The 27,288-nt window shown below is 42.6% G+C and overlaps 1 protein-coding gene and 1 long non-coding RNA gene across 5 annotated transcripts; one reads left to right on the forward strand and one right to left on the reverse strand.

Annotated features, from left to right (window-relative positions):
• Positions 1-6,977: 6,977 nt before the first annotated feature.
• Positions 6,978-10,772, forward strand: LOC115154401 (uncharacterized). 4 transcript variants are annotated; one of them, XR_003867886.1, is made up of 7 exons: positions 6,978-7,373; positions 7,468-7,519; positions 8,621-8,701; positions 9,027-9,144; positions 9,276-9,522; positions 9,851-9,936; positions 10,111-10,772. It is a non-coding gene; the product is annotated as an uncharacterized LOC115154401 (long non-coding RNA). The 4 variants fall into 4 exon arrangements; XR_003867887.1 differs by having other exon boundaries at positions 6,978-7,171; XR_003867885.1 differs by having other exon boundaries at positions 6,978-7,519.
• A 112-nt stretch (positions 10,773-10,884) lies between these two features.
• On the reverse strand, positions 10,885-25,355 carry LOC115154400 (arrestin red cell). Its single transcript, XM_029700579.1, has 14 exons — positions 25,145-25,355; positions 22,698-22,728; positions 22,524-22,584; positions 22,321-22,365; positions 22,022-22,218; positions 21,876-21,935; positions 21,642-21,709; positions 21,270-21,490; positions 21,104-21,176; positions 17,638-17,775; positions 17,283-17,366; positions 13,186-13,262; positions 12,586-12,640; positions 10,885-12,363 (listed from the first exon to the last, which is right to left on the reverse strand). Exons 1-14 carry the CDS (start codon positions 25,165-25,167, stop codon positions 12,279-12,281), a joined length of 1,218 nt encoding a protein of 405 aa, XP_029556439.1. The 5' UTR covers positions 25,168-25,355; the 3' UTR covers positions 10,885-12,278.
• Positions 25,356-27,288: the final 1,933 nt, after the last annotated feature.

The following is a 27,288-nucleotide window of genomic DNA, read 5'->3' on the forward strand; positions in this document are numbered from 1 at the left end:
AAGTCAGTTCATCAAATATCTGCCCTGCTAGAGCCATCCTGGTCAACTGTAACTGCTGACATTGTGAAATGGAAACATATACGAGCAACAATGGCTCAGCCGTGAAGTGGTAGGTCACACAATCTCACAGAATGGCACTGCCAAGTGTTGAAGCGCGTAGCGTGTAAAATCTTCTGTTCTCGGTTGCAACATTGTCAGCACAAGAACAGTTCGTCTCGGTTTCCATGGCTGAGCAGCCGCACACAAGCCTAAGATCACCATGCGCAATGCCAAGCGTCAGCTGGAGTGGTGCAAAGCTCGCTGTCATTGCTCCGAATCATGCTTCACCCTCTGTTAGTCCGACAGACAAATCTGGGTTTGGCAGATGCCAGGAGAATAGTACCTGCCCCAATGCATAGTGCCAACTGTAAAGTTTGGTGGAGGAGGAATAATAGTCTGGGGTTGTTTTTTATATTTCAGGCTAGGCCCCTTAGTTTCAGTGAAGGGAAATCTTCTTTTTTTTACCCCTTTTTTCTCCCCAATCTCATGGTATCCAATTGGTAGTAGATACAGTCTTGTCTCATCGCTGCAACTCCCGTACGGACTCGGAAGAGGCGAAGGTCGAGAGCCATGCGTCCTGCGAAACACAACCCAACCAAGCCACACTGCTTCTTGACACAATGCCCATCCAACCCAGAAGCCAGCCGCACCAATATGTCAGAGGAAACACCGTACAACTGGCGACCTGGTCAGCGTGCACTGCGCCCGGCCCGCCACAGGAGTCGCTAGTGCGCGATGAGACAAGGATATCCCTGCCAGTCAAACCCTCCCTAACCCGGACGACACTGGGCCAATTGTGCGCCGCCCCATGGGCCTCCCGGTCGCGGCCGGCTGCGACAGAGCCTGGACTCGAACCCAGAATCTCTGGTGGCACAGCTAGCACTGTGATGCAGTGCCTTAGACCACTGCGCCGCCCGGGAGGCCCTGGGAAGGGAAATCTTAACGCTACAGCATAAAATGACATACTATACTTCAAACTTTGTGACAACAGTTTGGGGAAGGCCCTTTCCTGTTTCAGTATGACAATGCACAGAAATGGTTTGTGGAGATCAGTGTGGAAGAACTTGACTATCCTGCACAGAGCCCTGATCTCAACCCGATCGTACACCTTTGGGATGAATTGGAACGCTGACTGCGAGCCAGGCCTAATTGCCCAACATCAGTGCCCGACCTCACTAATGCTTGTGGCTGAATGGAAGCAAGTCCCTGTAGCAATGTTCCAAAATCTAGTGGAAAGCCTTCCCAGAAGAATGGAGGCTGGAATGGAATGGAGGCTGTTATAGCAGCAAAGGGGGACCAACTCCATATTAATGCCCATGATTTTGGAATGAGAAGTTCAACGAGCAGGTGTCCACATACTTTTGGTCATGTAGTGTATCTATAGAAACATTTTTTGGTTTGATTTGATTATGTACACCTGGAGTAATGGACATTCAGGAGAATGGACATTGAGAGAATGTTCAGATAGAAATATAATGAATAGAGAACACACAATCTTCTATACTATTCCAATCTGACAGTCATATTTGATCTACACAATACATTTCTATCTTCAACATGCAGTTCCAGATACAGCACTGCCTTTAGTCGAAGGTAGCTAATCCAATAGTTTCTGAAAAGTAGTCACTTCCTGAGATCTGTTTTCAAATCGTTTTAAAAAGGCAGTAATTTTTTGGGATCTGTATTCAAATAGTTGTAGTCACCACCAAAGTAAATTGTCCTCGAATGGTGAGGGGCTGATTAGCTCAAACTCGAATCGCTAGGGTGCTGGCCCACCTCAGGGAAAATGTAGAGGAAATGGCACAGCACAGCTTACAGAAAAACAATCATAATAATTTGGGGGGTCTGCTTTGTTGTTGTTGTATATCCCAACTCCCACTGAGACCCCAGCAGGGAGTGGGATCACTGCCAGGGTCACTGTTGGTTGCGGGATTCAAACCAGCGACCTTTCAGTTACTAGCCCAAAGGTCTAACCTCGAGGCTATATCTGCCACCCCCACGTTGTGGATGATTTCCACATGTAGTGGAGAAATAACAAGTATAGGAACTGACAGCTGTCCGTGTAGCTAGCTAGCATGCTAACCTTATCTATCTAACTAATGTTATCTGTTGTTGCTACACTGTATTCAAAAGACTAGCCAGCTATGGCTGGTTCTGGATTTGTCATAAGCATGTAGGGAAAACTTCACCAAAGATGGATAGGGGAGTAGCTTTGACATCTATTGTTATCTCAAAAGTTTTGGCATCTTCCATAAATTGCGGCCGCGAATCTACCATAGAAATACAAAGAAGATGAAGCTTTGATAATATGGATAGCCTAAATATTGAAGGATTTGGACTAGAGACACGTTTTCCTACATTGTAATGGACACGGAGCAACATTTGGTAGGCTCATGCTATGGTTCTCACAGCTAGGGGAAGTGAAATGATAGGCTGCAATGACTTTTCTCAAGATGCATGCCACAAATTATATGTAACCAGTAGTGGTGCGTGGGTAAAATCTCTGGGGAAGCCAAACCCCCCCACCCTCGCCTTGCGACCGTGATATACAGGCCTAAAGGCCGAAATAATAAGACATTGGGCAGAATAAATTCAACCACAGCTTTTTTTTTTATCACAAAACCGGATAGCAACCTCGGTCCAGCGAAGTCCACAAAGCATACTGCATGTAGAGTAACATACTGTAACGACCCGGTATTGTGTTCTGTGTTTGTGGGTGTGTTATGGTTCTCATGGCTACTAGCAGGGGTTAAATATGTCAGGACAGAGGGAAAGGTTGGGGTGGTATGATGGGTAATCCCGCGGGATTTGGAAATGCATAAATAGGGATTACAGTCTTATCTTTCTTTCTTTTCTGTTCGGGGCCTTGATCTGTTCCTATGGGAGTGACCCTTAACTCGACATGGTATAATTGTGTACGTTCGGCATTTAGCGGCGTGGGCTGTGGCCTGAACAATAGCCCAGTTTAGGAATAAACCTGTGTTCTGACCTGCACACCTAGAGTCCGTCTCTTTTCCTTTTATGACCCAGCCGGGTCATTACAATACATACCTACAGCATGGTTATGCAAGTAATGTTTCCGACATTTTCGTACTACTAAACAACTATTCATTTAGAAGCAAGGAGTTAGGCTACCTACCTCAAGTCGCAAAGAAAACTGGAGCTGCTTCCACTATTCCAGCACCATTTCAACATCATCAAATCACCTCTGCTTTGTCTAATACAGTGACAACTAAATGATACCAAAAACAATTTATTCCAATCACCATAAGCTAAATATGATGTGGCTGTCCACGGTTCTGATCAAATCTAATTTTATTGGTCACATACACATATTTAGCAGATGTTATTGCAGGTGTAGCGAAATGCTTGATTTCTGTGTGTGTGCGCGCTTTCGTGCAAGTATAAAAACATGTTGACTCACCCTACTTGTAGAGAAACACCAATGCAAGCCTCCTCTCTTTCATGTTGACGGTATCACATTTTAGCCTAGGCTACCTGGCTAAAATGCTTGCTCGCTAGCCTAACTTCCATTCATGGGCAACGTTATCTAGTCAACATTAGCCGTCTACATCCAGCTAAATATTAAACTTTCATCCTCTCAGGGCAGGGGCACAACAATGAATTAATTAATGGTTGGACCAGAATCACCTTTATAATCATTGGCCAGCACGGAGAATTAAGTAAAACCACCAGTCCAAATCCCCATCCATGGCTAATTTAGGAAAGGGACAATTTTAGGCAGGTGGCTACCTAGCCACCGGAGGACAACAACAAAACGAAAAGCAACAATTCAAGTTTTTCTGTCAATGGCGTATGCTCTCAATGAGATTTCATAGGAGTGACACCAAATCCAAGCTGGCTTCCCTTGACACTTTTTGGTGCGCCAGGACCAAATTATGAAATATAGAGAGACGAAAGATCAATTACTTTATGTTTTTGTATTTTTTTCTTGGTAAATGTTTTGGGGAAGCCTGGTTTCCCTTGGCATCCATGAATACATGCCACTGTATGTAACAACACCCTGAGCGCATCAGACATGAAACACCAATAGTTGATGTACAGTGAGGGAAAAAAGTATTTGATCCCCTGCTGATTTTGTATGTTTGCCCACTGACAAAGAAATGATCAGTCTATAATTTTAATGATAGGTTTATTTGAACAGTGAGAGACAGAATAACAACAACAAAAAATCCAGAAAAACGCATGTAAAAATTTTTATAAATTGATTTGCATATAATTAGGGAAATAAGTATTTTACCCCCTCTGCAAAACATAACTTAGTACTTGGTGGCAAAACCCTTGTTGGCAATCACAGAGGTCAGACGTTTCTTGTAGTTGGCCACCAGGTTTGTGCACATCTCAGGAGGGATTTTGTCCCACTCCTCTTTGCAGATCTTCTCCAAGTCATTAAGGTTTCGAGGCTGACGTTTGGCAACTCGAACCTTCAGCTCCCTCCACAGATTTTCTATGGGATTAAGGTCTGGAGACTGGCTAGGCCACTCCAGGACCTTCATGTGCTTCTTCTTGAGCCACCCCTTTGTTGCCTTGGCCGTGTGTTTTGGGTCATTGTCATGCTGGAATACCCATCCACAACCCATTTGCAATGCCCTGGCTGAGGGAAGGAGGTTCTCACCCAAGATTTGATGGTACATGGCCCCGTCCATTGTCCCTTTGATGCGGTGAAGTTGTCCTGTCCCCTTAGCAGAAAAACACCCCCAAAGCATAATGTTTCCACCTCCATGTTTGACGGTGGGGATGGTATTCTTGGGGTCATAGGCAGCATTCCTCCTCCTCCAAACACGGTGAGTTGAGTTGATGCCAAAGAGCTCCATTTTGGTCTCATCTGACCACAACACTTTCATCCAGTTGTCCTCTGAATCATTCAGATATTCATTGGCAAACTTCTGACGGGCATGTATATGTGCTTTCTTGAGCAGGGCGCTGCAGGATTCCAGTCGTTCACGGCGTAGTGTGTTACCAATTGTTTTCTTGGTGACTATGGTCCCAGCTGCCTTGAGATCATTGACAGGATCCTCCCGTGTAGTTCTGAGCTGATTCCTCACCGTTCTCATGATCATTGCAACTCCACGAGATGAGATTTTGCATGGAGCCCCAGGCCCGAGGGAGATTAACAGTTCTTTTGTGTTTCTTCCATTTGCGAATAATCGCACCAACTGTTGTCACCTTCTCACCAAGCTGCTTGGCGATGGTCTTGTAGCCCATTCCAGCCTTGTGTATGTCTACAATCTTGTCCCTGACGTCCTTGGAAAGCTCTTTGGTCTTGGCCATGGTGGAGAGTTTGGAATCTGATTGATTGCTTCTGTGGACAGGTGTCTTTTATACAGGTAACAAACTGAGATTAGGAGCACTCCCTTTAAGAGTGTGGTCCTAATCTCAGCTCGTTACCTGTATAAAAGACACCTGGGAGCCAGAAATCTTTCTGATTGAGAGGGGGTCAAATACTTATTTCCCTCATTAAAATGCAAATCAATTTATAACATTTTTGACATGCGTTTTTCTGCATTTTTTTGTTGTCATTCTGTCTCTCACTGTTCAGATAAACCTACCATTAAAATTATAGACCGATCATTTCTTTGTCAGTGGGCAAACGTACAAAATCAGCAGGGGATCAAATACTTTTTTCTCTCACTGTAACAACAGGACAAAATAAATAAGTTTGTGGAATTTTCTATCTTGGGTACATTTTCATTATAGGACAGTCATACGTTTGCACCCCTATTTTAATTTACTCCATGGCTCAGGCAGCCAAGTGTAGGCTACTATGAAAAGCTGTAGCAAGAGATGGAAAAGGAAGCGAGACACTACACTCTCGGTTTTTTCTAGTTCAATAATAGTCAATGAACTAGGCCTAGACCAGACACAGCTGCTATTGTATTGGTGTCTATGGGGGACCCACCCCGTTAAGTAGACCGGAACTGACAAACCTTTTTAAATGGTAAACGGCCTGAGTGAATTATCTTTATTTATCCACCTTCTTTGCTGTAGACAAATATTATCTTTTATATTGCTCAGCTCAGTCGCGACTCGCCAACTTTGCAGGTGTTTCTGAATAACAAACAATGCCGTGCTGGTGGGTGGTACGATTCAAATAAAACCCAGTCCTGAAACAAAATGTAGGCTAAAAAGAAATGTGCATATCATTTCATAGGAAAAGCAGTGGTGTAAAGTACTTAAGTAAAAATACTTTAAAGTACTATTTAAGTAGTTTAAATATATATATATATATATATATAATATCTGTACTTTACTATTTATATTTTTTGACAACTTTGCCTTTTACTCCACTACATTCGTAAACAAAATTATGTACTTTTTACTCCATACACTTTCCTTGACATCCAAAAGTACACCTTACATTTGAAATGCTTAGCAGGATAGGAAAATGGTCAAATTCACACTCATCAAGAGAACATGCCCTACACCCAAACAAGGGCACTGCGTTCATCCACCTCTGGCCTGCTGGCCCCCCTACCTCTGAGGAAGCACGGTTCCCGCTCAGCCCAGTCCAAACGGTTCGCTGCTCTGGCACCCCAATGGTGGAACAAGCTCTCTCACGACGCCAGGACAGCGGAGTCAATCACCACCTTCCGGAGACACCTGAAACCCCCCCCCCTAAAGGATTTAGATGCACTATTGTAAAGTGGTTGTTCCACTGGATATCATAAGGTGAAGTGTAGCCTAATAATCTGCATGCTTTCGCGAGTCGTTGTGCGAGGACCACACAACATATCATCGCGTGACTCCAATTTTACTTCGATATGATGATTATTATATCAATATTTGCGCATAAAAGCGTTTCCACGGCCATTTCTCCAATAATTAATTTTACCGACACAAAAAGAGCCCACCATGTTGAACGAACAAATTGAATGCCGGCATTTCATGTTTCTATAAACCGAGTCGTCACTTTTAGTTCATGGGCCATGTAATTCATCTGCATGAAATTGTCGGATGGAAACGTGATTAGTGACCACCAAACAAACAAATATTTTTGTGGGCGGAGAAAAACCTCTCGCTTCGCCTCTTTCGTCTCTTCCTCTCTGACTACACTGAGTAGAAAGTTTGGTAGCGTAGTGACAGACGCTGTGTTCAGTCTAAAGACATGCAAGTACTGACAGGGTTTCTTACCAGTTTTACGTTTTAAAATTATGTCAACAGCAATCGCAACCTCAAACAAGTCGTTTAAATACTTTACCATAAGAACTTCAGAGTAAAGACGGCAATGGAAAGGTGGAATAGTCACGTGCGCGCTAGACTGTTCCAGAGAGATTTTACACAAAAGGACCCATTCAGTGGTGTCTTCAACACCTGTAAATTGTCAGAGTTATCTGTGGATTTATAACATTTGAATAATGAGTTATTTGTGAATATATTTGCCAACATGTTGTGATTGTCTCTTTTCAGCGGAGCGGCTTGACCTAAGGGAGACATTTTGGGATGAGTTACAGAGACCCAGGTAGGAGTGCCAGCTGGAACAGAGTAAAGGTCAGACTAGGCTTGGCGATGGAAACACCTAGAGAAAATCCAGAATTGGGCAAATGTGTTGTAATGCAAACAATGCATCCTATTGATCTGGAAAGATCAACTGACATACAATCCTAATGTTTGATTTGATGTCAAATCAAGCTGAACCTCGGCAAGACGGAGCTGCTCTTCCTCCCGGGGAAGGACTGCCCGTTCCATGATCTCACCATCACGGTTGACAACTCCCTTGTGTCCTCCTCCCAGAGTGCTAAGAACCTTGGCGTGACCCTGGATAACACCCTGTCGTTCTCCACTAACATCAAGGCGGTGACCCGATCCTGTAGGTTCATGCTCTACAACATTCGCAGAGTACGACCCTGCCTCACACAGGAAGCGGCGCAGGTCCTAGTCCAGGCACTTGTCATCTCCCGTCTGGATTACTGCAACTCGCTGTTGGCTGGGCTCCCTGCCTGTGCCATTAAACCCCTACAACTCATCCAAAACGCCGCAGCCCGTCTGGTGTTCAACCTTCCCAAGTTCTCTCACGTCACCCCGCTCGTCCGCTCTCTCCACTGGCTTCCAGTTGAAGCTCGCATCCGCTACAAGTCCATGGTGCTTGCCTACGGAGCTGTGAGGGGAACAGCACCTCCGTACCTTCAGGCTCTGATCAGGCCCTACACCCAAACAAGGGCACTGCGTTCATCCACCTCTGGCCTGCTCGCCTCCCTACCTCTGAGGAAGCACAGTTCCCGCTCAGCCCAGTCAAAACTGTTCGCTGCTCTGGCACCCCAATGGTGGAACAAGCTCCCTCACGACGCCAGGACAGCGGAGTCAATCACCACCTTCCGGAGACACCTGAAACCCCACCTCTTTAAGGAATACCTGGGATAGGATAAAGTAATCCTTCTACCCCCCCCCCCCCCCTAAAAGATTTAGATGCACTATTGTAAAGTGGTTGTTCCACTGGATATCATAAGGTGAATGCACCAATTTGTAAGTCGCTCTGGATAAGAGCGTCTGCTAAATGACTTAAATGTAATGTAAATGTAATGTCCATCAGCATTCTCTGACCATATGTCAATATTTTCCACAGTTCTGAAGGATATGGTGCAATGACAGCTGACCACAGAGAATTACACCTCAACCTCAGAGGAGTGAACATATAACAGAAAAGGTGACTGTCTATCTTACTGAGTCCAGTCCCACTCAACCCATATTTCTTGGTCAGTTTCAAGATTCTTGTGCACTTTTCCATAGATTGTGGAAAGAGAGTTGTGGGTGCTGCTGCTACATTGGTTCCATTCAATGTCATCCTGTCAACTGGATTCTCTGATGTCTTCTCTTGTGCTGCATCTGGCAACCCAGCCCTTACATAGTGACCTTATACACAAGATTGCTTCTCCTTGCCTATCTTGCCTGGAATTAGATCAAAACAGTGATTGTTTATCTAATTTTTGACCTGCTCTTACCAGTCCAATCTTCCTCTTCTTTCTCCCCAGCTCCCTCAGACAGTTTCTGACCTGACCACCGTCATGTACCTGAAAGATGCAGAGCTTCAATACTGCCACTCACAGCAAGTGATCAACCATTGAAATCTGTTCATACATTAATGTTATGGTACAGTAGTCTATATGGTTTAATAATGGATCCATGACATTGTCTACAAAGATACTGAAACTGAGAGGGCTCTTAGTTGTGAGGTTGTCTAATATAAGCTTACATAGACTCATGTCACCATCTTCTATTAGAGTCTCTCGCTATCGAAAGGAAGCTGTCACTCAAGCCAGGGGGGCCAACATTCTGCAGGCCAGCCTATCAGAGCGTGAGTTTGAATTGGAGAGCAAATCAAAGGAGTTGGCAGCCCTGTGGTTGGAGCAGCGGGAGTTGAGGGAGGGGCTAGCAGCGGCCTGGAGAGAGAAAGAGGGGCTTCTGGAAAGATGGATGGATGGATGGATGAGGAGGAGGAGGTGGCGGCAGAGAGGGTGCACAGGAAAGGTGACAAAGCAAGGGTTCAATACTTAGTTTGAATACTTAGAATATTTAAACTCCTAGCCTCTTTCCCTAGAGGTAAAGTAATATATCTAGGTGTAACTGAAAGGTCGCTGGTTAAATCCCTGAGCCGACTAAGTGCTAAAATCTGTCGTTGTGCGCTTGAGTAAGGCACTTAACCCTAATTGCTCCTGTAAGTCGCTCTGAATAAGAGCGTCTGCTAAATGACTAAAATGTACAAATGTAAATGTGGTTGGGGCTAAGAGAGAAGTGTGTGGTGTGTAGTACTGGATGTGGATAGAGGTACAGTGATTGAATGCTTTTTCCCCACCAGATGGCGTCGTTTCACCCGTTGACTCAACAAGCATCTCCGTAGAGCGATGCTGCGACCAGGTGAGCAGACCAACTCCTGGATGACTGGTAGGTCTTCAACAGAACCAGTAACTGCCATACAGAGTAAGACTTCCAATAGCCTTAAATGATCCTCATTGGGGGGTTGCTATTGTAGATCTGTATGCATACTCTAATCACAGTGACGTGTAGTGACACATGCATAACTGCCCACTGTCCATTCTCCTGTCTTTTCTCTGTAAGGAGACACAAACAACAGACACAGAACACACAGCAGTGGCAGGCACTCGCTTGCGTCCCAACTAATATCAAGGTCTGCTTTGGCCAGAGGAGGATGGTGCACCTTTACACATTTTCCCAAAAGCTTCCTGTACTAAAACACACCTTGAATGTGGCTGAAATGTTTTTTGTTTTTGTTTTTTTACATGTTTATCTATTGAAAGATATTGATTTTAATCAATGTAGCTATAGGTAAAGCTAATTATAAACCAAACTGTAATACTGTTGTGAATTTTAGATACTGTATGTACAGGCTTATTTAAGTGAGTACCTAAGACCTAACTCAATGTTTTAATATTAACTGTTTTAAAATACTATGAGCAATATAGTAACAAACTTCTCAGTAATGTTTTTCACTTCACTTACACACCACTCTCTGTCCTGAGACTGCTTCCTGTTTTTATGTGTGACCATCCTGTTCAATGGTCACTCACTGGCCCACAGAGGAGCTTACCTAACAACACATTTCTGCAAAGTAGGTATAAATGTCAGTGGCACTTTGAGCCCCAAATGATGAAGCATGATGCCATTTTGATAACTTCTGACAAGCTACTGTGCAAATCAAATTTAACTTGAACACACATTGTAGATAAAGAAATTGAACTTCTGACAAGGAAGTCATCTGAGCCCATGTTTGGATACTTGACTTCATTACTTCAACAGTCAGATTAACTTCTCTTCCGTCTTTGGATGTGAGACTTGATAGAACGTACACGAAAAGGAGTATCTACTAGAGAATTTAATTCATTTTGCCTTTAATTTAAAAAAAGAATTCTGAAGAAAAAGACAAACAAAAGTATTAAATGATTGAGAATAATCATAGTCAATGATACAGTAGTAATAATATTCATAGTTCCATCAAAATCATATCAGCATACTTTCTGTAGACATTAAGACTCTCCCACAGCTCAGTGGCAGCACTTTCAAATATTCACACATAGCAGAGCTGCAAACAGGTAACCCATAGATGCACAACAACAATAATCACAGATCATAGTTCACAGCACTGCTGAAAAACATGCTCCATTGGTGTCGCTGTTGCTCTGACACCAATGATGAATCTCAAACTGACCCCTAGCTAGCCGGTCACTAGGCACTTCTAGGATTGGATAGGTATGATTATTGTAATTGATTCACCCTGCCTTCTGATTGGCTAGTTGGAATTTCCCCACATTACTTATACCTATCCAATCCTTTCAGATCTACAGGAGTGCCTAGGGAAGAAGAGCTAGGGGTCAGTTTGGGATTCAGCACAAGAGGGAATGGAATCTGATGTAGAAATTATTTGAAAATACCCATTCTCTTAGACCATGTGCAAGAATCTGATGAATGTCAGTGGTGCATTGAGATTAACTGACTGACAATGAGTATCACTAGGCTATACAGTGCAGGTCCAGTGTGTGCAAGTTTACTGTAAGTGGGAGCGTATCGTCTCTTTTTATTGTAGAAAAGAGTGAATCATAGAAACCTCTATTCTTCCCTTAAAACATGAAGGTTTTTACAGAATGAATGACAGGGTAGAAATTCAGGAATGTCAAGATGGGGCAGATGAAAGGGTTGCCTAAATTACATCACTAACCAAAGCGTGTCAGTCTGTGTGTTTGCCCTTCTCTCGGTGTGTTTACAGGTACTCTCTAAACCTCGTTTTATATCAATGATCAATACATGATCAATATGATCAATATTTGTAGAAATAATTACATTTAAATCACTATTGGTGGAAAAAGAACGATAAAGCCCCCTTCCTTTTAATGGCACTCCCTCGGCATGGACAGCCATGGCACATCATCCCTCTTTATGACATTTAAATCATCTACTTTTTATCTATAATAGCACTTATTATACCCCTCCTCGAAACTGCTGGCCAAATGACACCTATGGATCTGTCAGCATTGCCATGGTACAATATTACATCAACATTTACATGGTGCTGGGTTTTCGCTTGTGTTTGCCACCCCCCATAACAACAACCACTGCAGACAGCAAGAAAGCAAAACAGAGAACATGTACAAGAAGACAAGTGGCTTAAGCAAGACAAAAGAACACCGCAAGCAACGTCGGGAAGACCACGAGGCCACCACATCTCTCCATCCACATGCCTTCATCCCACCGTGTGTGTGCGTGTGTGAGCTCTAACAGTCCTCGTCGTCTGCCATTCCTTTGAGCCGCAGGCGGGCAAAGTCCTCGAACACAAAGTCGTCATCTTGGGAGAAACTACTGCAGGACGACAAGAAACAAGGCAGAAGTGTGTGTTTTAGATCTGTGGGAATACTCTTAGGGTGTCTTTGGCTGCGTTTACACCGGCAGCCCAATTCTGATATATTTTTCACTTATTGGTCTTTTGCCAATAATTGGGCAAAAGATCAGAATTGGGCTGCCTGTGTAAACGCAGTAAAGAAGCAGTGATTACTGCTTCAGACAGACCAGATTAATACTCACTTTGATTCAAATTCTATCAGGTTGGTGTCGATCGGAGGGTCTGACTCCGGCACAGCTGTTAGAACACACAGATAATGACATGTCAGTGCAATGTCACATTTAGCAGACGCTCTTATCCAGAGCGACTTACAAATTGGTGCATTCACCTTAAGATATCCAGTGGAACAACCACTTTACAATTTACAGGCAGGAAATACCAGAGTGAGATTATGTATTTGATGTGCTAGTGTATGTGAGGGACTGTTGTTCCCTGCCCACAAGGATGAACTAAACTACTGACAGATATTTCTCAAGACTGTGTCCATTGTCAATTCCTCTTCACTTATAGGATTAGTAGAGTTTCCACTAATTCACTGCTTCCCAATCACAAAAAAAAGCAAGTCACTTGAGGGACTCTAAAGTGCTCATCTTCCTTAATTTGAACTGATCGGAACATTTGAATATGTGAATGTAACAAGGTGGAAGAATATGGCGGAAGCTTGCCAGAGGATTTGTTCAACTCTCTCAATTCACTGCAAATGAAGGGAAGGAGAGGAACCCGAAATACTGAGATAAAGACCTGATAGTGGGCTTATGGAGAGGTGGTGGGAGTCTAGGTACCTGACTGTGGGCGGGATATGGGCAGTTCTGTGGGTTTGGGGTGCATTAAGACAAAGGGCAGCTCCACCGACACATCTCTGGAAAAACAGAATATAAACAACATTCATTGGGATCAATAATAATAATAAATATATGCATGCATAATAATAATAAGACATTTAGCAGATGCTTTTATCCAAAGTGACTTAGTCATGCGTGCATACATGAAGTATTGGGGGGTCCCGGGAATTAACTCCCTGTCTCCTGGCGTAGCAAGCTCCATGCTCTAACAAATGAGCTGTTCAATCATGCATGTCAATCAATAACAATTTAATAGTTATTCTATGGAAACATTCACATGATATACTATTGCACCATGAATAATTCAAGATCTGACAGGAAACCACCCAGGAAATAGTGATTAATGACATGTTTGATCAGTGAACGGGGAATAAAACCCATCAACCCTTCTTTGCTGTCGAACATTGATCTTACCCAATGGGAACTCTTCAGTTCTGGGTAGCACTTTGTTTCAAAACAGTCATTATACAGTAATAACCAATGAATTGTAATAAATCAAAGCCTGAACACCAAGATGTGCAGACTTAATATATTCAAGCTTCATTCTCCTCAACACTGCATTGATAACTCTGCATCAGTGTGACTTTGGGCCACAGCCTAATGAAACCTCATACCATCCTTAGGGTTAGGACTGACTCAGGCAGGGAGAACACAGGAGACTGCAGTTATAAAGGAGCTTAGCAGCTGCAGGTGAGATTTGACATACAATGGCTGGTATGTAAAATAACCACATACACACACTTAAGAGGCACTCAGCAGCCTGAGATGACCCAATGCAAGAGCAGATGCACGGATGGAGGGAGAGAGACGCACAGACAAACAGACGGGCGGACAAACACAGGAAGCGAGAGAGACACAAACCACAGGAGGGAAGATGAAATGAGGCGGGAACTCAAAAACAAGGCAACCGCAACCGAGAGGGGAGACCGCAAAGCATGGCGCACCAGTGAGTGGAGTGGGAGGAGCAGAGAGACTAGTGTGGGTCTGGGAGACGTGATTTTATGACAGTTTATATGCAAGTTGTAGTGGCAGTGTATCAGGAGTGTATGACACAGATTGGAGTGTAAAGGTGTGTGTGTGTGTGTAGACTACAGCATGTGTGTGGTCAGTAAAAGTGGTAGGTGTGTGTGTGTCAGTGTTTCCCTGAGTACATGGAAGTAGCCAGCCAGGGATTGCTGGGGGGTGGGGGTCCGGGGGGCATGTCCTCCTGGATATTTTTATGTTTCAGAACAAGCTTTATTCTGGTGGCCTCTGATACATTCTAATTCGTTGATTCTATTCGAAATACACAGCTAAATTGTTGAATACTTTAACGACTACCTCCCATATTGGTAAAATGAGTTGTGACTTAATTAAAATGTATGAATTCAGTGTGTTGTTAATGTTTGGGATATTGTCTAGGCCTATATGATCAGAGTTATTTTCTAAGTAATATAACCTTTAACACTAAACCAGTCTCTTGAGATTAAAATTATAGTTACAGTTTTACTGCAAGATATGATTTGCCACAATGATGTGTTTTATTGGCTCTGTGGCTATGGACAGTAAGGGTAATGAAACCAATGTGTCATTTAGAAATGTGGGCGAACTATCCCTTTAACAGTTTGGCCTGTCAATCAATCACTGTGGGTGGGATTGTCAGGGAGGGGACAGGATGTTTGTGAGTCAAAGAGTTGGTAGAGTTTCAGACTTGAAGGCGGTAGATTAGTAATCTAGTCAGAAAAACTAGTCTAGTCGTTCAATTACATTTATTGTGGCAAAAACCTAACAAAAACGGTTGTGTTCTGTCAAGTAAACATGGATTCCCCGTTGAGAAACAATATAGAACTGCAGGAAAATTCTCAGGGGGAGTCCTCATGAGAGCTAGTTTCATCATAGTTTTTGTGACTGCACTTGAAGAAACTTTCAAAGTTCTTGAAATTTTACGTATTGACGGACCTTCATGTCTTAAAGTAATGATGGGCTGTCGTTTCTCTTTGCTTATTTGAGCTGTTCTTGCCATAATATGGACATGGTCTTTCACCAAATTTCTGTATAGCCCCATATCTTGTCACAACACAACTGATTGGTTCAAACGCATTAAGGAAAGAAATTTCACAAATTAACTTAACAAGGCACACCTGTTAATTGAAATGCATTCCAGGTGACTACCTCATGAAGCTGGTTGAGAAAATGCCAAGAGTGTGCAAAGACTACATCAAGGGAAAGGGTGGCTACTTTGAAGAATCTCAAATAAACAAATCCAAATATATTTTATAACACTTTTTTGGTTACTACATGATTCCATCTATGTTATTTCATTGTTTTGATGTCTTCACTATTATTCTACAATGTAGAAAAATAGTAAAAAAAATTAATAAAACACCCTTGAATGAGTAGGTGTTCTAAAACTTTTGACCAGTAGTGTGTATATTTCCTGAGCTTTCTTATTAAACCTTATAATTCGTTTTTAACTGTCTTTTGCCATTTATGCGTTTCAATGCATTTCTATGGGCTACAGTAGTAAAGGCCAAATTCAATACTTGTTTTATATTTATATGCACATTTATTTTTTATACCTAAAGGGGTCCTACAATTCCAGAACAAATAGCTAAATGATCCATGTTATGACCACCTTAAAACAATTCCACATGTCAGCTTAGAACCCCGAGAGGCTTAGGGTGTTTCTCAATTTTCATACTACCGTGCTCCACACCCTCATGCTCAAGAGTGCATTCTCAGATCATGTTCTTGTGAGGACGAAAGTGTGGAGAATGCATAAAACAATACATTTGAGAAGCACTCGCACTCCCCTACTGTATTACCTCACACTTTACCTCTCCATTCACTGAACCTTCTTCCAGCCAGGACAATGGCAACAATAGACAAAACAAGATATACACAAAGCAAACATTTCACTTCATAATAATCAACTAGATATGTGAATCGTAATAATGTAGTTAAACAGGCAAAAATGACCTAAAACTAATGTTATGCAAGGTAGATGTACATTTTTCATGGGCAGCTACCAATTCTTCGTGGCTACCTAGCCAGTTAGCCCTACTGACTTACCCATTCACTGAACTGTTTTCCAATCATGACAACAATGGCAATAGAGACGAAACAAGATAAACACAAAGCAACCGTTTTACTTCATAACTATCAGCTAGCTACATGTGAAACATAATAATGTAGCTAACCAGATAGTTTAACAGTTGGGCTCCCGAGTGGCGCAGCGGTCTATCGCACTGCAAGAGGCGTCACTACAGTCCCTGGCTCAAATCCAGGTTGAATCACATCCGGACGTGATTGGGAGTCCCATAGGGCGGCGCACCATTGGCCCAGCGTCATCTGGGTTTGGCCGGGGTAGGCCTCCATTGTAAATAAGAATTTGTTCTTAACTGACTTGCCTAGTTAAATAAAAGGTTAAATAAAATAAAATCAAGCAAAAATTACCTAAAACTAATATTATACAAGATAGATGTACATTCTTTGTGGGTAGCTAGCTAACAATTCTTTGTTGCCATCTATCAGTACTAGTAGCTAGCCAGTATATGGTACATAGGCAGGAAAACATGCCAAAATTAACACAGCATGTATTTATTAACATATCAAGATAAAATATTGTAGTCAGGAAATATATGAGATGTGAACAGGCAACATTTCATTCTCTCGCTTCAGCTCAAATAATGCCTGTCATTGATTTCAAGAAATGTTGTGTAATTTTTTACGTGGTTGCGTCATAATTCTTTGCATACTTTCCGTTGAAGCTTGTGTCGATGCATGCTTCAAAATATGTACAAATGGAGTACGCATTCAAGAAGTGCCCTCTGTTTCACATACTTTGATTTGAACTCATACTCCGACCCTCCCGTGCTCGGAGCACGGTAGTATGTATTTTGAGAAACACCCTTAGACGTTGAGGTTTTTAAACTAAAAGAAGCCTAGTTAATATATGAAGTATAAAAAGTAGCACGTAAGGAAAACAGTGCAGTGTGTACCTGCACAGGACCCCCACAGTAACGTATTGCTATTGACCACTGACTCGTGGAACTCACCCTCCACGAGAGATGACCAGTTTTACTTTGACCCTGTAGGAGACCAGGATTCCAAGGACCTCCTTGTTAGTTACATCCTTAACACTGAAACACAAACATGAGAGAAAGAGAAGGTGGTGAAAAAGGTTCTCAGTAAGGGATGGGTTCTTGAAACTTCTAGGTTGCTGCGTTCAAAAATAAATCAGAATAAATGCATTTATGAGCTCAACCACTCCCTTAGCATGTGCAAACTCACATGCTGGCCAAGTTACAGTATGTGTGGTGTGTGAAAGTGCTGAGGCCAAGCTAGAGAGAGCGTAATTATTATCTAACATGGTTCTGGATGCCAGACTACAGTGTTTGTGAGTCATCGTACATGGTGCTGGAGGCCAGGTTGGTGTCCTCATGTTTGAGCTTTCCGTCCAGGGCCAGGCCCCTCTTCTCACGGTTCTTGTCTAGCGTGGGTGTGAGGGTGTACACCTTACAGAACGTAGAGCTAGACGACACCTGGTCACTGAGGAGAGGAACACACACCTATCAGCACACCTGGGACATAACTGGCATATCGATAGATCTGGACAAGAAGGTATGGAAAAACACCTGATCACAAGCTAGAAGTTATTAAGAGAGATGTCTTGGAAGCCTGAAAAATGATAATGGCGTGAACAGGAAAGGATGGGGGAGGGAGAGCAAGCCCCAGCTAGAACTGTACAGGATATTATTAGAAACAAGGGTCCCTTGTACCAAATCAAACTTCAGCACTAATATAAAATAACAGGGCTACTCCTGGAAAGTAGTCATAGTACATGGATCATACACTATTGAAAAGAGAAATATGTATAATTTATTCATATTGCCTTACACTTCTTCGATAAATATCAAGTCTACAGTGAATTTGTTTGAACAGCAGCCATACTTGCTGGATGAGGCTGTGGGCCTGGAAGAGGATTTTTCAGCTAACTTAGCTACAAACATGATACTATTTTTCTTTCTTGCATGTGTAAAATACTAAAGGTTAACAGAAAGCAAAAGAGGAAATTGATGAAACCAAGAGAAGAAGTGAACAATATTTGACAAGTGGGTTGTCGTTCTGGCTTCAGGAATGGAGGTTCAAATCCACTCTCTTCCCTCCTGTTGCTACACTCCAGTTGGGCTTTGCGGATGGATGCCACCGAGCGAGGCAGACAGTCAAACTAGATCCGAGAACAATTTAAGATCTGCTACGTAGCCCCTGAGAAAGCTCAGACCCAAAGAAACACACACACACCAGCTTTACACAGCGCCATTCCAGCTAACAGCCAACTAAATCCCCAGGTGCTGCCAGCCACAATGCATGACTGGCTATACTGCAGTAGGTCAGAACTGCCAGGAGATGGGGGATGTTCCCCAGGGTAACTGAGACAGCGCTTCACCACTCTTTTTGACATAAACACCCTGTCATTTTGTGTCTCTGCTATCTAAAGTTGCCTCAAATTTTTATGAACAGGTTACCAATGTAGCCTCTGCTTTGGGTACATGTTGTTTCCATGTTTTGTCCTCTACCTATAGCATAGAAGGAACTGTGTTTAGAATTACAAACTCAACATTTTGTTGTTCCTTGCCAGACCAGGGTAAATGTTGTTTCAACATTTGTTCATCCTAAAATACTGAAATACAATGGAAGAATGGCGCCAGAAATCAAACATGGTATAACTGAACCTTTAATGCTCACCAACATAGTCTATATACCATGAAGTCAGGTGCTGCAGCGGTCATGACATTTGTCAGCAGGTTATTGTCATGCAAAAGACTGCCGGTCTCACAGTTATTGACTGTTAGTTAACATACATGTTAAATGAACATCTCCAGGCTCCACTCAGACAAGCAGCATACAAGCCTCTGACGCACGCCTTTGGAACATCGACATTTAAAAAAGTTTAATAAAACTCATTGAGTATACACCATGAAAATAAATTCATTTATTTTAGGTAGGTCTAAAAAAAAACATTATGATATGAAAAAAATGTATTTCAGAAGAACAGAATATGAGTTGGCCTACTGTGTGTAATCTGGCTATAAAAATAAAATGTAAAAAAATATGCCATAAGCCATGTTCATATAGCAGACAATATATGCGTATAAATCCCGAGAACATTATATGATTTTATAGTAAAAAGAATATAATTGAACTTAGCTGAATAAAATAGACTGGGTATTATTGCCATTCCGGAACGAGAGAGCGCGCATATGAAGTGGCTATGTTGAGCGTAAAAGTGCTCATTTGAAACAGGTCCTATGCACTAGATTTAGAGTTTGTATCATTCACAACTTTAGTTGTGAATGATACAAATGATTTAGAAATCAAAGAGGTCTCTATGATCCGACTATAGGCTATTGATGGTTTGAAAAAGACCCAACAACAACAACAACAAAGCTTGAGCTCTGCTCCTTGCCTCAGGCTGCACACACTGTTCTCTCATCAAGTGATCATATTTCCACCAATCAGACTATTCTCAATTTGAACTTGTCTTTACTAATATGTTTTTTATTTTACCTTTATTTAACTAGGCAAGTCAGTTAAGAACAGATTCTTATTTTCAATGACGGCCTAGGAACAGTGGGTTAACTGCCTTGTTCAGGGGCAGAACGACAAATTTGTACCTTGTCAGCTCGGGATTTGAACTTGCAACCTTTCGGTTACTAGTCCAATGCTCTTCTAACCACTAGGCTACGCTGCTGCCCATTATCAAACAAGCAATAAAAAAAGACATGTCATCCGAATGCACTGGAATAGCGAATGGAGGCCACTTTCCTGCCGGTACAGTTTTCACTCATGTTGGGTAGACTATTCCAGTAACTTCGCTGCGACACAGGTGATATTCAGCCCAAACTGTGTGCTCTCCAACCCTGTTCCTGCAACTACCCAGTGTTTAATTTGTGAAACCAAGTGAAATCTTTTTGGGAACATCTAAAACAAATTCACTATAATTATAGTCTAAATCTGAATTTGTTTAATTTAAGCTAGACCGATTATGTACCAAAGATATCATAAATCGGTATTTATATTTTTCTGCCATGCATAATATGTAGTTGGCTATTTAATGGCACAATCTTTATTTTAATTCAGGGGGATTTGGGGGCTTGGGCTCATATATAGGGCTATGCTTATGCATAAGCTCTAATATGCATATGTATACTTTGAATTAATCATCACCTTAGAAAGTGCTGTCCATTTTGTTGTGTTAGGCTTTGAAACAACATCAACAATGACCATATTTTCCACTCAGTTTCAACCTACTGTTGAACTTCTTTCTTCAAATTGATCAAGCACAGTGAGGTAAGTTGTAAAAGCACCTACTGTCTTGATGATGTGTTTGATGTGCTTTTCGATTACATTTGCATAGATGTCAGAGTGGTTGGAGCAGAGGTTCCCAACCTTTTTTGGTTACTGTACCACCAATTTAATTTTGCTCTGCCAGGAGTACCCCCTCATGTAGATTTGACCAATCAGTCTTCCAGTACCCCCTGTGGATAGGCCAAGTACCCCCAGGGGTCCAAGTACCCCTGGTTGGGAACCACTGGGTTAGAGGAACAATAGAGCCCTGAGTACCAGGCCATTAGCCACCTGATGATCGTTAGGGAGTTGGGTAAGCTACTACTAATGCATGTCCAGAGTGCATAAAAAGAGATTACCTTGACTCAACCTTCAAGTAGAATTTTACTGTGGTCATGACTCATGACTGCCAGTGTGGCAGCAATACGTCACCGCAACAGCCCTAGGCGTGATATATAAAAGGAAACAGGCAAAGTGGAAATAAAGGAACTGAGGAGTGATATGTATAATAGTCAGGTAAAATACTCACTCTGCCTCCACCTGAGCCACTGAACACTTGTACTGAGCCGTACTGAACAGACAGATATCAGCATACTGTCGCACTGGAGAGAGGGAAAGAAAGAGTTAACCACACACATACAAAAGCCTAGAATCATAAAATAACAATTGATAAAACTTTGATGAAAGACAGGTACCCGAGATTTTGACTCTTTTGACAGTCTTGGTGGAGTTGTTGGTGACGTGAACATTCACGCTGATGGGTTCTCCATGGTAGTAGAGCTCTTTATCCAGAGAGGCCTCCAGGTGTAGTGAGCGGTCCGACATGAGGAAGCTCCGTGTGGTCTCCACCATGGGCTGAGGCCCAGGCTTCTCTGGGGCATACTGCACCTTACGGATCACTAGCCGCACAGAGTTCCTACACAACACACACGTTCCAGATCACCAACTTTTCTGACTAACTAAAAACATACAGAGAAATGCACAGACATGCATATCACATGTTTTCAAGGATTACAGACCCTAAAAAGCTCCTGCAGAAGACACACAGAGTAAAATGTCTTTCGTACCGTTTGTGAATCTTCTCCTCTATCGATTTGGCACAGAACGCTCGGATCTCAAAGTCTACCCCACATGCCTAAAGAGGAAAAGGTGGAGGAAAGGAGAAGAGACATGGACATAAATGATCAAATCGGCATTATTAGTGTCATGTGGGTGTGTATTGTTGACTCTACAGGTATGGAAATTGCTGAGTTTAGATATCCGTCATAAGTTTGCATGAAGTGATGCTGAAGCGTCTTTACCTTCCCCGTGTCTTCTGGTCCTGGCTGTAAGGTGACTGAGCACGGCAGGTTCTGGGGAATCTGAGACACAAATTTGCCATATTTACAGACTCAAAGTACATGTATGTTCATGTGTGTGTGTGGTTGTGTGTGTCTACTTGACTCACTGTGAAGTAGAAGGGGTGTGCCTGCTGGCCCAGTTTCTTCAGTAGTCTTTCCTGCAAGCGACTGTTGGCTTTGTATTCCTCTGCGATTGGAGGGAAGGCCTGGAAGGTGGAGATGTACAGATCCTTCCGGAAGGACAGGCCCAGCACGTCCAGGTCCTCACGGCCATAGCGGAATGCACACGTCAGAGTCACAAACACTGGGGAGGAGGAGGAGGGGTTAGAACATCAGAAGAGATTGATATAAAATGGCAAAAAATAGAGACAAAACAGTGGAGAATGAGGAAGATGCCAGCTCATACCTTTCCTTTCTTTCAGATACTCGGGGTCCACTAGAATCACACCATCTGTGAGAAAGGAAAATGTAAAGAGGTAAGGTTTTGATTAGACAATATTAATTGATTGAAACAGTGTTTACGAACAATAAAATGAGGCAGTTTTATGAGAGATTCTCTGAGTCCCATGATGCTCTCACCAGTAAACTCATTGACCAGCCAGCACTTACCGACTGGGTCCACCTGGTCAAGGTGATCCACAAAGTCTCTCTTTCCCAGGTATACTGTGACCTGCAGAAAGGAGGGAGGGAAGTAGAGGAACTTAGACAAATGTGAAAGTGTCACAATTAATAACATAAACCATCAAAGGATACAACTAGTAATGCAATACTCATGTCCTTTACCTTGCAGTTGGGGCTTGATTTCTTGAAGACTCTGACAAAAGGACACGGGAGAGAGAAAGCGAGAGAAAGCAAGAAAGAAAGATTTGATCAAGTAGGAAGCTATAGCCTATAAAGTATGGAATGTAACTTTCACACCTCTGGGGTGTAATCATTAGTCCAAACAGTTGCAAAATGTAACGTTTTGCTACTAGAATTAGAGTTTTAATTGGACAAATTAAGGTAGGTCACTCCTCGTTTCGTTTGCTTCCGTTTAAGAAACATTTTGCAACAGAATCGGCGTAATGAATACGCCCCTGGTGTTCGTCCAGTTTGTCCTCTATCATGTCCCAGAGGTGTAGGGTTAGACCCAATATCCTGCATCTGGACAGGAAACTCTCTCCCAGCAAATAGAGGCCATTTCCTGCTGCTGACTGCCACAAACACAACAGGGAAAAACCCTCCTTCCTCATTTCACGAGGAATATCTACAAAGGAGTATTGATACATACTGTGTGTACTCTTTACGCCTTTTGCAGCACGCAGAAAAAAAATTATGTTCAACAATAGTTTCTGAACTAAATTCTCAGAGAGCACTTTCATTATCACAGACTAGGCCTACACACACCCTACGCATACCTAACCTAGGTACCCAAACACACATACTTGTGAGAGGTTCATGGAATGTGGCAAGGTGTAACAGTGTGTGCGTGCATATAGGAGGAAAGAGGATATTAACTGGCGAGCATTGAACGACTATAGTCCTGTCATAAATGGGATATCTAGGCTAAATTTACATAGAAACTCATCCCAGTGACTGCTGATAACTAACTGATAAGAACAAGTCAACAACTCCTTAACATTAGGAGAATGAAGAGGGACCACTGACTACTAGTCCATTTCTGACCAGGACTAGTGGAGGAAGGTGAACACTTTACACGTTCCCACCAGTGGTGGAGAACATAAGCACACTAACAGCATATGGTAGTAAGTTTGACTTGGGATATAATTTAACTAGAGTGAGTCTGTGTAGTGGACACGGGGCATGTCTCAAGAGCACAGGCCCAGGGTGAAGGTGTCTTGTCTTCTCGCACATGCTCAGTTTGAATGTCATTGGCCTAGAGTTCTGCTGTCTCTTCATTTACGAGCCAGTGCCACATTTTATACCTCCTCACTAGTTACCATTCAAACCCTTGACCCCTCAAAAACGCCACGCCACTTGCTCCACTAGCATCCATCAGGGGGTCGTCATCACTGCTGCTGACGCTTCAGAGACCACAAGAGAAACACCTATTAACCTGACCTTCACGCTAAATCCCAAAACACTGAACCTAAACACCAATCTGACCGTTTACTTCAAACCTTCTACATGAAAGTGACCCTGTCCACTGCACAATAACCAATAAATAAAATCAATGAAAAATGCACACTCTCCAAATATATTTCACATTATGTATAGTCACTTGCAGAGGACATCAATCCAGAATAACCTAGTGGAGAAGTACAGCTGCTCAGAGTCAGACTGTACATACTGATGCAGATACAAGCAGCTGATTACCAAGAGCAAAATACTTTGAAGTTATCAAAGGTGTCAGGTCGGCAAGTGTATGAATAGCTGCATCTTAAACTGTCCTGGCCTGATATGGACAGCACACAACAGTGGTTATACAACATGCCTATATACAGTAATCACGTGTATATGGCACATGATATCAATAGCTGGATAGACTGTTTGTGTTTGTTTGTTTACGTGCAGGATATTTATCTAAGCATGAAATAACACTGGGCGATTAAGCGTAAAATGTACATCAAATACATGTCACTGAGGGCCAAATAAACAGACAGCTAATTAGCCAGGAAACAAAACAGTACATCAATCATGCATATCAGCTCATTCGTTAATTTTGAGCTAGCTACAGTAACGTTAGTTGTTGGATGCGAGTTGTACCTAAACCCACACACACCACCGTGGCCATCATAACACCGTTTACCCCACCCTGCAGCTAGCTAGAACATGCTTACTAAAACTGTTGCAAGTGAAGTGAAACTAGCTAGTTATCTAGTTAAACTAGAAATTATGTTATCGTCATCAAGTTGTAGGTAAAACAGGGATATTCAGGTGGATTGCGAAGACTCTTCCGCCCGAACAGTTCTAGCTAGCTAACTACCTCTGCTAACGTTAGCTAGCTAGGAAACATATGGGTCTGGCTAACAACACAAACACTGTTATCGAACTCCTACAACTATGGTCGTTTTGGCTAAATAGTCTCTAACGTTTAATTAGATAGCTAGTTGCTATTCTTGCCTTGTTAAGTATGGACCAATCTGACGTTGATGCAAGGGGAACAGGCTGGTCTCAAGTGATGCTAAGATGCTAGCGTAGCTAGCTCCCCGTGCTCTTGCCTTCACACACAACAACATACACTGACAAGGCAGTAGAAAATACGAGATTGCGGGGGAATGAATCCTTACCTGGTGCCCGCCTTGTCCCCCATCTCCTCGGCAGGCTTTCGGTATATTGGTGGCAAAAGAGCAAGCTGTGTGTATTTCTGTGAATTGTTTTCTGTTTATTTTATGGTGTATTTTACTCCACCCTTGCAAGCTCTCTGGCGCTGGCTTCCGTGCCTTTTCGCTTCCGCAAAAGCAGGAACTCATCCGATCCGTGCAGCGCTGATAAAGACGCGCTTTTGGGAACAGTGTAGCATTGCGCAATAGCTACGCACTATCAGAAGGCCCTACGCCCAAATGGTAGGAAGGTAGTGCTTTTTGGGATGCAACGTTAGAGCGTTGCAGATTGATTTGCAATGTGTATACAATGCATTTGGAAAGTATTCAGACCCTTTGACTTTTTACATTTTCTTAAGTTACAGCCTTATTCTAAAATTGATTCAATTATTGTTATTTTACTGCTGCTCTTTAATTATTTGTTACTTTTATTTCTTATTCTTATTTTTTATTTTTTAACTGAATTTTTGGTTAGGGCTTGTAAGTAAGCATTTCAATGTAAGGTCTAGTACACCTGTTGTATTCGGCGCATGTGACAAATACACTTAGATGTTTAATGTTTTTCCTCATCTATCAACACACAATACTCCATAATAACAACGTGAAAACAGGTTTTTAGACATGTTTGCAAATGTATTACAACTACAAAACTGAAATACCTTATTCACATAAGTATTCAGACCCTTTGCTATGAGAATCGGAATTGTGCTCAGGTGCATCCCGTTTCCGTTGATCATCCTTGAGATGTTTCTACAACTTGATTGGAGTTCACCTGTGGTAAATTCAATTGATTGGACATGATTTTTAAGGTCTTTATAAGGTCCCACAGTTGACAGTGCATGTCAGAGCAAAAACCAAGCCATGAGGTCGAAGGAATTGTCAGTAGAGCTCCGAGACAGGATTGTGTTGAGGCACAGATCTGGGTAGGGCTACGAAAAAAATTCTGCAGCATTGAAGGTCCCCAAGAACACAGTGGCCTCTATCATTCTTATTTATTATTTTTATATTTAACCTTTATTTAACTAGACAAGTCAGTTAAGAATTTTTTTTATTTACAATGACAGCCAAACCCAGATGACGCTGGCACAATTGTGTGCCGCCCTATGGGACTCCCAATCATGGCTGGATGTGATACAGCCTGGATTTTAAATGGAAGAAGTTCCTAGAGCTGGCCGCCCGGCCAAACTGAGAAATCAGGGAAGAAAGGCCTTGGTCAGGGAGGTGACCAAAAACCCGATGGTCACTCTGACAGAGCTCCAGAGTTTATCTGTGGAGATGGGAGAACTTTCCAGAAGGACAACCATCTCTGCAGCACTCCACCAATCAGGCCTTTACGGTAGAGTGGCCAGGCGGAAGACACTCCTCAGTAAAAGGCACATGACAGCCCGCTTGGAGTTTGCTAAAAGGCACCTAAAGACTCTCAGCCCATGAGAAACAAGATTCTCTGGTCTGATGAAACCAAGATTGAACTCTTTGGCCTGAACGCCAAGCGTCACGTCTGGAGGAAACCTGGCACCATCCCTATGGTGAAGCATGGTGGTGGCATGTTTTTCAGAGGCAGGGACTGGGAGACTAGTCAGGATCAAGGGAAAGATGAACAGAGCAAAGTACAGAGAGATCCTTGATGAAAACCTTCTCCAGTGCGCTCAGGGCCTCAGACTGGGTCGACAGTTCACCTTCCAGCAGGACAATGACCCTAAGACAACGCAGGAATGGCTTCGGAACAAGCCTCTGAATATCCTTGAGTGGCCCAGCCAGAGCCCGGACTTGAACTTGATCTAACATCTCTTGAGAGACCTGAAAATAGCTGTGCAGTGACACTCCCCATTTAACCTGACAGAGCTTGAGAGGATCTGCAGAGAAGAATGGGAGAAACTCCCCAAATACAGGTTTGCCATGCTTGTAGCATCATACCCAAGAAGACTTGAGGCTGAAATCGCTGCCAAAGCTGCTTCAACAAAGTACTGAATAAAGGGTCTGAATACTTATGTAAATATAATATTTAGTTTTTTTTACTAGTAATACATTTGCGAAAATGTCTAAACAGTTTTTGCTTTGCCGTTATGGGTATTGTGTGTAGATTGATGAGGGGGAAAAACAATTTAATACAT

This window comes from Salmo trutta, chromosome 19 (assembly GCF_901001165.1).
Source record: "Salmo trutta chromosome 19, fSalTru1.1, whole genome shotgun sequence".
Classification (NCBI taxonomy): Eukaryota; Metazoa; Chordata; class Actinopteri; order Salmoniformes; family Salmonidae; genus Salmo; species Salmo trutta.